This window comes from Oncorhynchus mykiss, chromosome 9, assembly GCF_057628025.1.
Source record: "Oncorhynchus mykiss isolate SJ-2025 chromosome 9, ASM5762802v1, whole genome shotgun sequence".
Taxonomy (NCBI): Eukaryota; Metazoa; Chordata; class Actinopteri; order Salmoniformes; family Salmonidae; genus Oncorhynchus; species Oncorhynchus mykiss.
This window is the reverse complement of record NC_143030.1, coordinates 6,502,093-6,515,259: the sequence shown is the minus strand read 5'-3', so window position 1 is coordinate 6,515,259 and position 13,167 is coordinate 6,502,093. Positions and strand designations below refer to the sequence as shown.

The 13,167-nt window shown below is 45.4% G+C and overlaps 1 protein-coding gene across 1 annotated transcript in view; it reads right to left on the bottom strand.

Moving 5' to 3' along the window:
• Positions 1–13,167, bottom strand: part of LOC110532888 (broad substrate specificity ATP-binding cassette transporter ABCG2) — a 46,876-nt gene that overhangs the window by 15,745 nt on the left and 17,964 nt on the right. Inside the window, exon 3 of the mRNA XM_090185712.1 lies at positions 2,574–2,633. Within this exon, the coding sequence (XP_090041838.1) occupies positions 2,574–2,633 (60 nt within the window). The remainder of the gene's footprint in view (positions 1–2,573; positions 2,634–13,167) is intronic.

Here is a 13,167-nt window from a genome sequence, read left to right as displayed (position 1 = left end):
ACCTTTACACAACTATAACACAACCCCAACCTTTACACAACTATAACACAACCCCAACCGTTACACAACTACAACACAACCCCAACCTTTACACAACTATAACACAACCACAACCTTTACACAACTATAACACAACCCCAACCTTTACACAACTATAACACAACCCCAACCTTTACACAACCCCAACCTTTACACGACTATAACACAACCCCAACGTTACACAACTACAACACAAACCCAACCTTTACACAACTATAACACAACCCCAACCTTTACACAACTATAACACAACCCCAACCTTTACACAACTATAATACAACCCCAACCGTTACACAACTACAACACAACCCCAACCTTTACACAACTATAATACAACCCCAACCTGTACACAACTACAACACAACCCCAACCTTTACACAACTATAACACAACCCCAACCGTTACACAACTACAACACAACCCCAACCTTTACACAACTATAACACAACCCCAACCTTTACACAACTATAACACAACCCCAACCTTTACACAACTATAATACAACCCCAACCAGTACACAACTACAACACAACCCCAACCTTTACACAACTATAACACAACCCCAACCTTTACACAACTACAACACAACCCCAACCTTTACACAACTATAACACAACCCCAACCTTTACACAACTATAACACAACCCCAACCTGTACACAACTATAACACAACCCCAACCTGTACACAACTACAACACAACCCCAACCTTTACACAACTATAACACAACCCCAACCTGTACACAACTATAACACAACCCCAACCTTTACACAACTACAACACAACCCCAACCTTTACACAACTACAATACAACCCCAACCTTTACACAACTACAACACAACCCCAACCTGTACACAACTATAACACAACCCCAACCTTTACACAACTACAACACAACCCCAACCTTTACCCAACTATAACACAACCCCAACCTTTACACAACTATAACACAACCCCAACCTGTACACAACTATAACACAACCCCAACCTGTACACAACTACAACACAACCCCAACCTTTACACAACTATAACACAACCCCAACCTGTACACAACTATAACACAACCCCAACCTTTACACAACTACAACACAACCCCAACCTTTACACAACTACAATACAACCCCAACCTTTACACAACTACAACACAACCCCAACCTGTACACAACTATAACACAACCCCAACCTTTACACAACTACAACACAACCCCAACCTTTACACAACTATAACACAACCCCAACTTTTACACAACCACAACCTTTACACAACTATCTATAATACAACCTTTACACAACTACAACACAACCCCAACCTGTACACAACTATAACACAACCCCAACCGTTACACAACTACAACACAACCCCAACCTTTACACAACTACAACACAACCTCAACCTTTACACAACTATAACACAACCCCAACCTGTACACAACTATAACACAACCCCAACCTTTACACAACTACAACACAACCCCAACCTGTACACAACTATAACACAACCACAACCTTTACACAACTATAATACAACCCCAACCTTTACACAACTATCTATAATACAACCTTTACACAACTATAACACAACCTCAACCTTTACACAACTACAACACAACCCCAACCTGTACACAACTATAACACAACCCCAACCTTTACACAACTATAATACAACCCCAACCTGTACACAACTATAACACAACCCCAACCGTTACACAACTATAACACAACCCCAACCTGTACACAACTATAACACAACCCCAACCTTTACACAACTACAACACAACCCCAACCTGTACACAATTATAACACAACCCCAACCGTTACACAACTATAATACAACCCCAACCTGTACACAACCCCAACCTGTACACAACTATAACACAACCCCAACCTTTACACAACTATAATACAACCCCAACCTGTACACAACTATAATACAACCCCAACCGTTACAGAACTACAACACAACCCCAACCTTTACACAACTACAACACAACCCCAACCTTTACACAACTATAACACAACCCCAACCTGTACACAACTATAACACAACCCCAACCTTTACACAACTACAACACAACCCCAACCTGTACACAACTATAACACAACCACAACCTTTACACAACTATAATACAACCCCAACCTTTACACAACTATCTATAATACAACCTTTACACAACTATAACACAACCCCAACCTTTACACAACTATCTATAATACAACCTTTACACAACTATAACACAACCCCAACCTTTACACAACTACAACACAACCCCAACCTGTACACAACTATAACACAACCCCAACCGTTACACAACTATAATACAACCCCAACCTGTACACAACTATAACACAACCCCAACCGTTACACAACTACAACACAACCCCAACCTTTACACAACTACAACACAACCACAACCTTTACACAACTATAGTACAATACAACTTTTTTTTAAACAACCCCAACACAACCATTCGTTAGCTCACAACGTTCAATGAGAGTCACAGGTTTGTCAGAGTCAGCTGAAAATGTCACTTACGATGACTTCCCGCTTCCTGTGGCCCCCATGATAGCGTTCAGCCCTGGTTTCATCAGACCGCTGTAGAGACAGGAAACAAACGTCTGTTATTGCTGAGCTGGACAACAGATCTGATGCCCCAGCAGATACTGCCAACCGTTCTCTTGGAGAGTATCTGCTGGGGCTGAGCTGGACAACAAATCTGATGCCCCAGCAGATACTCTCCAAGAGAACGGTTGGCAGTTGATTATTTTTCAAAACCTCTATATGATAATAATTCTAATATAATAAGAATATATGTTATTTAGCTGACGCTTCTATATCAAATCAAAGTTTATTTGTCACGTGCGCCGAATACAACAGGTGTAGTAGACCTCACAGTGAACTGCTGAATACAACAGGTGTAGTAGACCTCACATTGAAATGCTGAATACTACAGGTGTAGTAGACCTCACAGTGAAATGCTGAATACAACAGGTGTAGTAGACCTCACAGTGAAATGCTGAATACAACAGGTGTAGTAGACCTTACAGTGAAATGCTGAATACAACAGGTGTAGTAGACCTTACACTGAAATGCTGAATACAACAGGTGTAGTAGACCTCACAGTGAAATGATGACTACAACAGGTGTAGTAGACCTTACAGTGAAATGCTGAATACAACAGGTGTAGTAGACCTCACAGTGAAATGCTGAATACAACAGGTGTAGTAGACCTCACAGTGAAATGCTGAATACAATAGGTGTAGTAGACCTTACAGTGAAATGCTGAATACAACAGGTGTAGTAGACCTTACAGTGAAATGCTGAATACAACAGGTGTAGTAGACCTTACAGTGAAATTCTGAATACAACAGGTGTAGTAGACCTTACAGTGAAATGCTGAATACAACAGGTGTAGTAGACCTCACAGTGAAATGCTGAATACAACAGGTGTAGTAGACCTCACAGTGAAATGCTGAATACAACAGGTGTAGTAGACCTTACACTGAAATGCTGAATACAACAGGTGTAGTAGACCTCACAGTGAAATGCTGAATACAACAGGTGTAGTAGACCTTACAGTGAAATGCTGAATACAACAGGTGTAGTAGACCTTACAGTGAAATGCTGAATACAACAGGTGTAGTAGACCAGTGAAATGCTGAATACAACAGGTGTAGTAGACCTCACAGTGAAATGCTGAATACAACAGGTGTAGTAGACCTCACAGTGAAATGCTGAATACAACAGGTGTAGTAGACCTCACAGTGAAATGCTGAATACAACAGGTGTAGTAGACCTCACAGTGAAATGCTGAATACAACAGGTGTAGTAGACCTCACAGTGAAATGCTGAATACAACAGGTGTAGTAGACCTTACAGTGAAATGCTGAATACAACAGGTGTAGTAGACCTCACAGTGAAATGCTGAATACAACAGGTGTAGTAGACCTTACAGTGAAATGCTGAACACAACAGGTGTAGTAGACCTTACAGTGAAATGCTGAATACAACAGGTGTAGTAGACCTCACAGTGAAATGCTGAATACAACAGGTGTAGTAGACCTCACAGTGAAATGCTGAATACAACAGGTGTAGTAGACCTTACAGTGAAATGCTGAATACAACAGGTGTAGTAGACCTTACAGTGAAATGCTGAATACAACAGGTGTAGTAGACCTTACAGTGAAATGCTGAATACAACAGGTGTAGTAGACCTTACAGTGAAATGCTGAATACAACAGGTGTAGTAGACCTCACAGTGAAATGCTGAATACAACAGGTGTAGTAGACCAGTGAAATGCTGAATACAACAGGTGTAGTAGACCTCACAGTGAAATGCTGAATACAACAGGTGTAGTAGACCTCACAGTGAAATGCTGAATACAACAGGTGTAGTAGACCTCACAGTGAAATGCTGAATACAACAGGTGTAGTAGACCTTACAGTGAAATGCTGAATACAACAGGTGTAGTAGACCAGTGAAATGCTGAATACAACAGGTGTAGTAGACCTTACAGTGAAATGCTGAATACAACAGGTGTAGTAGACCAGTGAAATGCTGAATACAACAGGTGTAGTAGACCTTACACTGAAATGCTGAATACAACAGGTGTAGTAGACTTCACAGTGAAATGCTGAATACAACAGGTGTAGTAGACCTCACAGTGAAATGCTGAATACAACAGGTGTAGTAGACCTTACAGTGAAATGCTGAATACAACAGGTGTAGGAGACCTTACACTGAAATGCTGAATACAACAGGTGTAGTAGACCTTACAGTGAAATGCTGAATACAACAGGTGTAGTAGACCTCACAGTGAAATGCTGAATACAACAGGTGTAGGTAGACCTTACAGTGAAATGCTGAATACAACAGGTGTAGTAGACCTTACAGTGAAATGCTGAATACAACAGGTGTAGTAGACCTCACAGTGAAATGCTGAATACAACAGGTGTAGGTAGACCTTACAGTGAAATGCTGACTTACAGGCTCTAACCAACGACTTACAGTTGTGTGTACATACATTTTATGGGTGGTCCTGGAAATACTACCTACTATGCCGGTGTTGCAAGCACCTACCAACTAACCTACAGAGGACAATATCACATTCATAACATCATAACAGAACAATATTTGATACCCTCAAATTGGGTATCTGGTCTGGGTATATCAGGTGATCTTGCTGTAGGTAGAGAGTGTATAATGGGGTATATCAGGTGATGTGATCTTGCTGTAGGTAGGGAGTATATAATGGGGTATATCAGGTGATGTTGTAGGTAGGGAGTATATAATGGGGTATATCAGGTAATGTTGCTCTAGGTAAGGAGTATATAATGGGGTATATCAGGGGATGTTCACCTCTCACACAAACTTGTATTCGAATACCCATACTAACATACTATATACTACATACTTAATGAGTATATACTACATGCTGTATACTATTAATTTATTTTAGTATACTGTAAACGAACGGTATCCATTCAGTTGAGCTTCACCTGTCTGCCGGAAGTTGATGCAGTTGTCATGCAACTTTTTGCTAGCTTGTTAGCATAACAAATGACGAGCTAGACATCTTACGACTTCATGCTAGCTTGTTAGCATAACAAATGACTAGCTAGACATCTTACGACTTCATTAACCATGTCCGTTGAGAACGCTCAACAACTATAACTGTCATGTTGTCTTGTCTCTGTCCTTTCCCTTCACCCTGTCTCCCTCTGCTGGTCGTTGTTATGTTACCTTTTCTCCCCCTCTTTTCCCCAGCTGTGCCTTGTCTCCTCCTAATTACCCATTCACCCCGTTCCCCACCTGTTCCCTTTTTCCCTCTGATTAGGTCCCTATATCTCTCTCTGTTTCTGCTCCTGTCCTTGTCGGATTCTTGTTTGTTTGTTTGTGTGTCTCATGCCTGAACCAGACTATCATCGTGTGTGCTGCAACCTTGTCCTGTCCTGTCGGAATCTACCTGTCCATCTGAGCCCACGTATGTTCGTCATTAAAGTACTCTGTTTGTTAATTCGCTTTTGGGTCCTCATTCACGCACCATAACAGAAGAATCCGACCAAGAATGGACCCAGCGACTTCGGATCCTCTCCACTCAGCCGTCGAGATCCAGGGAGCGATGCTAGGCAGACACGAGCAGGAATTGTCTGCTGCTCGACATGCCGTTGAGACCCTGGCCACCCAAGTCTCCAACCTCACAGAACAGGTTCACCATCTCCGCCTCGATCCACCGGCCACTTCCAGGGCTTTCGAATCTCCGGAGCCCAGAATCAATAACCCGCCGTGTTACTCTGGGGAGCCCACTGAATGCCGCTCGTTCCTCACCCAGTGTGATATTGTGTTTTCTCTCCAGCCCAACACTTACGCCAGGAGCACTGCTCGTGTCGCTTACGTCATATCTCTCCTTACTGGACGGGCTCGTGAGTGGGGCACGGCAATCTGGGAGGCAAGGGCTGAGTGTACTAACCAGTATCAGGACTTTAAGGAGGAGATGATACGGGTTTTTGATCGATCTGTTTTTGGGGAGGAGGCTTCCAGGGCCCTGTCTTCCCTATGTCAAGGCAATCGATCCATAACAGACTACTCTATTGAGTTTCGCACTCTTGCTGCCTCCAGTGGCTGGAACGAGCCGGCTTTGCTCGCTCGTCTTCTGGAGGGTCTCCGCGCAGAGGTAAAGGATGAGATTCTCTCCCGGGAGGTTCCTTCCAGCGTGGATTCCTTGATTGAACTCGCTATTCGCATTGAGCGACGGGTTGATCTTCGTCACCGAGCTCGTGGAAAGGAGCTCGCGTTCTCCGTTGCCCCCCTCTCCGCATCACTACCATCTTCCTCTGCCGGCTCGGGAGCTGAGCCTATGCAGCTGGGAGGTATCCGCATCTCGACTAAGGAGAGGGAACGGAGAATCACCAACCGCCTCTGTCTCTATTGCGGTTCTGCTGGTCATTTTGTCACTTCATGTCCAGTAAAAGCCAGAGCTCATCAGTAAGCGGAGGGCTACTGGTGAGCGCTACTACTCCTGTCTCTCCTTCAAGATCCTGCACTACCTTGTCGGTCCATCTACGCTGGACCGGTTCGTCAGCTTCCTGCAGTGCCTTAATAGACTCTGGGGCGGAGGGCTGTTTTATGGACGAGACCTGGGCTCGGGAACATGACATTCCTCTCAGACAGTTAAGGGAGTCCACGGCCTTGTTCGCCCTGGATGGTAGTCCTCTCCCCAGGATTCAGCGTGAGACGCTACCTTTAACCCTCACTGTTTCTGGTAATCATAGCGAAACCATTTCTTTTTTGATTTTTCGTTCACCTTTTACACCTGTTGTTTTGGGCCATCCCTGGCTAGTTTGTCATAATCCTTCCATTAATTGGTCTAGTAATTCTATCCTCTCCTGGAACGTCTCTTGTCATGTGAAATGTTTAATGTCTGCTATCCCTCCTGTTTCCTCTGTCTCTTCTTCACAGGAGGAGCCTGGTGATTTGACAGGGGTGCCGGAGGAATATCACGATCTGCGCACGGTGTTCAGTCGGTCCAGGGCCACCTCTCTTCCTCCACACCGGTCGTATGATTGTAGTATTGATCTCCTTCCGGGAACCACTCCCCCCCGGGGTAGACTATACTCTCTGTCGGCTCCCGAACGTAAGGCTCTCGAGGATTATTTGTCTGTAGCTCTTGACGCCGGTACCATAGTCCCCTCCTCCTCTCCCGCCGGAGCGGGGGTTTTTTTTGTCAAGAAGAAGGACGGGTCTCTGCGCCCCTGCATAGATTATCGAGGGCTGAATGACATAACAGTTAAGAATCGTTATCCGCTTCCTCTTATGTCTTCAGCCTTCGAGATCCTGCAGGGAGCCAGGTTTTTCACTAAGTTGGACCTTCGTAACGCTTACCATCTCGTGCGCATCAGGGAGGGGGACGAGTGGAAGACGGCGTTTAACACTCCGTTAGGGCACTTTGAATACCGGGTTCTTCCTTTCGGCCTCGCTAACGCTCCAGCTGTCTTTCAGGCATTAGTCAATGATGTCCTGAGAGACATGCTGAACATCTTTGTTTTCGTTTACCTTGACGATATCCTGATTTTTTCACCGTCACTCCAGATTCATCTTCAGCACGTTCGACGTGTCCTCCAGCGCCTTTTAGAGAATTGTCTTTTTGTGAAGGCTGAGAAGTGCACTTTTCATGCCTCCTCCGTCACATTTCTCGGTTCTGTTATTTCCGCTGAAGGCATTAAGATGGATCCCGCTAAGGTCCAAGCTGTCATTGATTGGCCCGCTCCTAAGTCACGCGTCGAGCTGCAGCGCTTTCTCGGCTTCGCGAACTTCTATCGTCGTTTCATCCGTAATTTCGGTCAGGTGGCAGCTCCTCTCACAGCCCTTACTTCTGTCAAGACGTGCTTTAAGTGGTCCGTTTCCGCCCAGGGAGCTTTTGATCTCCTCAAGAATCGTTTTACATCCGCTCCTATCCTTGTTACACCTGACGTCTCTAGACAGTTCGTTGTCGAGGTTGACGCGTCAGAGGTGGGCGTGGGAGCCATTCTTTCTCAGCGCTCCCTCTCTGACGACAAGGTCCACCCATGCGCGTATTTTTCTCATCGCCTGTCCCCGTCGGAACGTAACTATGATGTGGGAAACCGCGAACTGCTCGCCATCCGGTTAGCCCTAGGCGAATGGCGACAGTGGTTGGAGGGGGCGACCGTTCCTTTTGTCGTTTGGACTGACCATAGGAACCTTGAGTACATCCGTTCTGCCAAACGACTTAATGCGCGTCAGGCGCGTTGGGCGCTGTTTTTCGCTCGTTTCGAGTTCGTGATTTCTTATCGTCCGGGCTCTAAGAACACCAAGCCTGATGCTTTATCTCGTCTCTTCAGTTCTTCAGTAGCCTCCACTGACCCCGAGGGGATTCTCCCTGAGGGGCGTGTTGTCGGGTTGACTGTCTGGGGAATTGAGAGGCAGGTAAAGCAAGCACTCACTCACACTCCGTCGCCGCGCGCTTGTCCTAGGAACCTTCTTTTCGTTCCCGTTCCTACTCGTCTGGCCGTTCTTCAGTGGGCTCACTCTGCCAAGTTAGCCGGCCACCCTGGCGTTCGGGGTACGCTTGCTTCCATTCGCCAGCGTTTTTGGTGGCCCACCCGGGAGCATGACACGCGTCGTTTCGTGGCTGCTTGTTCGGTCTGCGCGCAGACTAAGTCCGGTAACTCCCCTCCTGCCGGCCGTCTCAGGCCGCTTCCCATTCCCTCTCGACCGTGGTCTCACATCGCCTTAGATTTTGTCACCGGACTGCCTTCGTCAGCGGGGAAGACTGTTATTCTTACGGTTGTCGACAGGTTCTCTAAGGCGGCTCATTTTATTCCCCTTGCTAAGCTTCCTTCTGCTAAAGAGACGGCACAAATCATCATCGAGAATGTTTTCAGAATTCATGGCCTTCCGTCAGACGTCGTTTCGGACAGAGGTCCGCAATTCACGTCTCAATTTTGGAGGGAGTTTTGCCGTTTGATTGGGGCTTCCGTCAGTCTCTCTTCCGGCTTTCACCCCCAGTCTAACGGTCAAGCAGAACGGGCCAATCAGACTATTGGTCGCATCTTACGCAGTCTTTCTTTTCGCAACCCTGCGTCTTGGTCAGAACAGCTCCCCTGGGCAGAATACGCCCACAACTCGCTTCCTTCGTCTGCGACAGGGCTATCTCCTTTTCAGAGTAGCCTCGGGTACCAGCCTCCGCTGTTCTCATCTCAGTTCGCCGAGTCCAGCGTCCCCTCCGCTCAGGCTTTTGTCCAACGTTGCGAGCGCACCTGGAAGAGGGTCAGGTCTGCACTTTGCCGTTATAGGGCGCAGACTGTGAGAGCTGCTAATAAGCGTAGAACTAAGAGTCCTAGATATTGTCGCGGTCAGAGAGTTTGGCTCTCCACTCAGAACCTTCCCCTTAAGACCGCTTCTCGCAAGTTGACCCCGCGGTTCATTGGTCCGTTCCGTATTTCTCAAATCATTAACCCTGTCGCAGTGCGACTTCTTCTGCCGCGATATCTTCGTCGCGTCCACCCGGTCTTCCATGTCTCCTGTGTCAAGCCCGTTCTTCGCGCCCCCGCTCGTCCTCCCCCCCCCCCCCCCATCCTTGTCGAGGGCGCACCCATCTACAGGGTCCGTAGGATTTTGGACATGCGTCCTCGGGGCCGTGGTCATCAGTACCTAGTAGATTGGGAGGGGTACGGTCCTGAGGAGAGGAGTTGGGTTCCCTCTCGGGACGTGCTGGACCGTGCGCTGATCGATGATTTCCTCCGTTGCCGCCAGGCTTCCTCCTCGAGTGCGCCAGGAGGCGCTCGGTGAGTGGGGGGGTACTGTCATGTTGTCTTGTCTCTGTCCTTTCCCTTCACCCTGTCTCCCTCTGCTGGTCGTTGTTATGTTACCTTTTCTCCCCCTCTTTTCCCCAGCTGTGCCTTGTCTCCTCCTAATTACCCATTCACCCCGTTCCCCACCTGTTCCCTTTTTCCCTCTGATTAGGTCCCTATATCTCTCTCTGTTTCTGCTCCTGTCCTTGTCGGATTCTTGTTTGTTTGTTTGTGTGTCTCATGCCTGAACCAGACTATCATCGTGTGTGCTGCAACCTTGTCCTGTCCTGTCGGAATCTACCTGTCCATCTGAGCCCACGTATGTTCGTCATTAAAGTACTCTGTTTGTTAATTCGCTTTTGGGTCCTCATTCACGCACCATAACAATAACACTTAGCTAAGCTAAATGGATGTCAATATTTAGCTAAGCTAAGAATGAAGTAAATAAACATTGGGTAGTTAGTTAGATAGGATATAGCTAACATACTGGCAAGTTCAAAGTGTTAGTAGCCAAATAACGTTAATGGAACATACAAGCAACTGCTGTATGTTGCTCTCTTTGGGGATTTCGAGTACCGTCCCCCTCCTTCTGCACCATCCCCCTCTCTCTCACCCCCTACCAACAGGCTCTGTTAAGTCATAAATTCCTAGAGGAGTTCTGTCCTCATGGCCAGAGTATAAGAGAGAGTGAGTTTTCATAGAGAAAACAAAGGAACTTCTTCCACATCACAGAACTTGAGAACTGAACAATATTCATGTTCTGGAGAATGTGTAAACGGTCTGTGAAGTCGCTAGCTACGAACTGGTCCGTTTTGTACAATTTTGTGAAACTCATGAGAGACAATACAGCCACATTACCATAACTCTGTTCATACAAGAGTCTCAGTTGTAAGACTTGCATCTAATTGTTGTATAAAATGAATGAGTAAAGATGAAGCTATTTGTGAAATTATGTCATGTGATTTTAACCTCTCTGGGGTCTGTGGGAAGCTGGCGTCCCACCTGGCCAACATCCAGTGAAATTGCAGAGCGCCAAATTCAAAAACAGAAATACTCATTATAAAAATTCATAAACCTACCAATGTTATACATCGGCTTAAAGATTAACTTCTTGTTAATCCAACCGCTGTGTCAGATTTCAAAAAGGCTTTACGGCGAAAGCATACCACACAGCGGTTGGATCTGAGAACAGCGCCCAGCAGACAAATCATTACAACCAGTTACCAGCCAAGTAGTGGAGTTACAAAAGTCAGAAATAGCGATAAAATTAATCACTTACATTTGATGATCTTCATATGGTTGCACTCACAAGACTCCCATTTACTCAATAAATGCTTGTTTTGTTTGTTAAAGTCCCTCTTTATATCCAAAAACCTCTGTTTTATTGGCTCGTTTTGTTCAGTAATCCACAGGCTTAAAGGCAGTCAAAACAGGCAGACGAAAAATCCGAAAAGTATCAGTAAAGTTTGTGGAAACATGTCAAACGATGTTTATAATCAATCCTCAGGTTGTTTTTAGTCATAATAATCAATAATATTTCAACCGGACAAAAGCTTCATCAATATAAAAGGAAAACATGAAAGGCGTGCTCTCAGTCGCTCGCAGGAAAAAGCTCTGTGACACTGCAGGGTCCACTCATTCAGAGTGGTCTTACTCTTACTTATTTTTCAGAATACAAGCCTGAAACAATTTCTAAAGACTGCTGACATCTAGTGGAAGTAAACAGTAAATCCAGTGAGTACCCCTCTTTCTGTACCATCCCCCTCTCACTATATAGGGAATATAATGCCAATGGGCCCTGGTCAAACGTAGTGCACTATATAGGGAATATAATGCCAATGGGCCCTGGTCAAACGTAGTGCACTATATAGGGAATATAATGCCAATGGGCCCTGGTCAAACGTAGTGCACTAAAAAGGGAATTTATTCTTATGTTTCATTCTTTATTTACGCAAGTTAAACCCCCATTGAGACCAGGGTCTCTTTCTGAAAGGTGCCCCGATCACAGCAATTCAATACCAATTACAATGTAAGATAAAACATCCATCAATACAAAACACAACAGTAAAAACTGTTACATTCCTCAGCTACGTGGTCCTTCATAATAAACACGCTAAGCTGCCTGAGCTGCACCAGAACATCCAATCATAATGAGTTCTGCAAATTGTTCCAGCAGGCGCATTAAAACTAAAAGCGGATTTACCTAATTTGGCGCAGACCCAAGGAACCTCCAACATTTAAACCAACCCTGTGAATGTGGTTGGTAACTCATGTTTTTATGCTTCAACAACGTAGTTAGGTAAGTTGTAAACTTGTGTAGTAGAACTCTGTAAACAAAAAGAGAATAGTGAAGTGATCTACGGGACTTTAATGAGGACCAGCCAACCTTTAGATACAGGATGTAGTGATGAGTATTAAACCTGAGGACCAGCCAACCTTTAGATACAGGATGTAGTGATGAGTATTAAACCTGAGGACCAGCCAACCTTTAGATACAGGATGTAGTGATGAGTATTAAACCTGAGGACCAGCCAACCTTTAGGCACTTTGGTCCGACGGCCGTGACAATATCGTCACTGATATATTTAGTAAGAGAGAAATATGTCAAATTATTAGAAGCCGGGACTCAATCTGATCGTGTTTTGTCAGCTATGTACCTTTTTTTAAAGGCAATGATTCCGCGTACGCGGAGACCGCATTTCCAGTAAACATGTCGACTCAATCAGAAATTATCCTTTAACATGTCAAGGCTGCTATAAGGTGTATCCACAGCTGATGGGATTGAATCCTGGCACAGAGAGTAGGCTGAACACACATT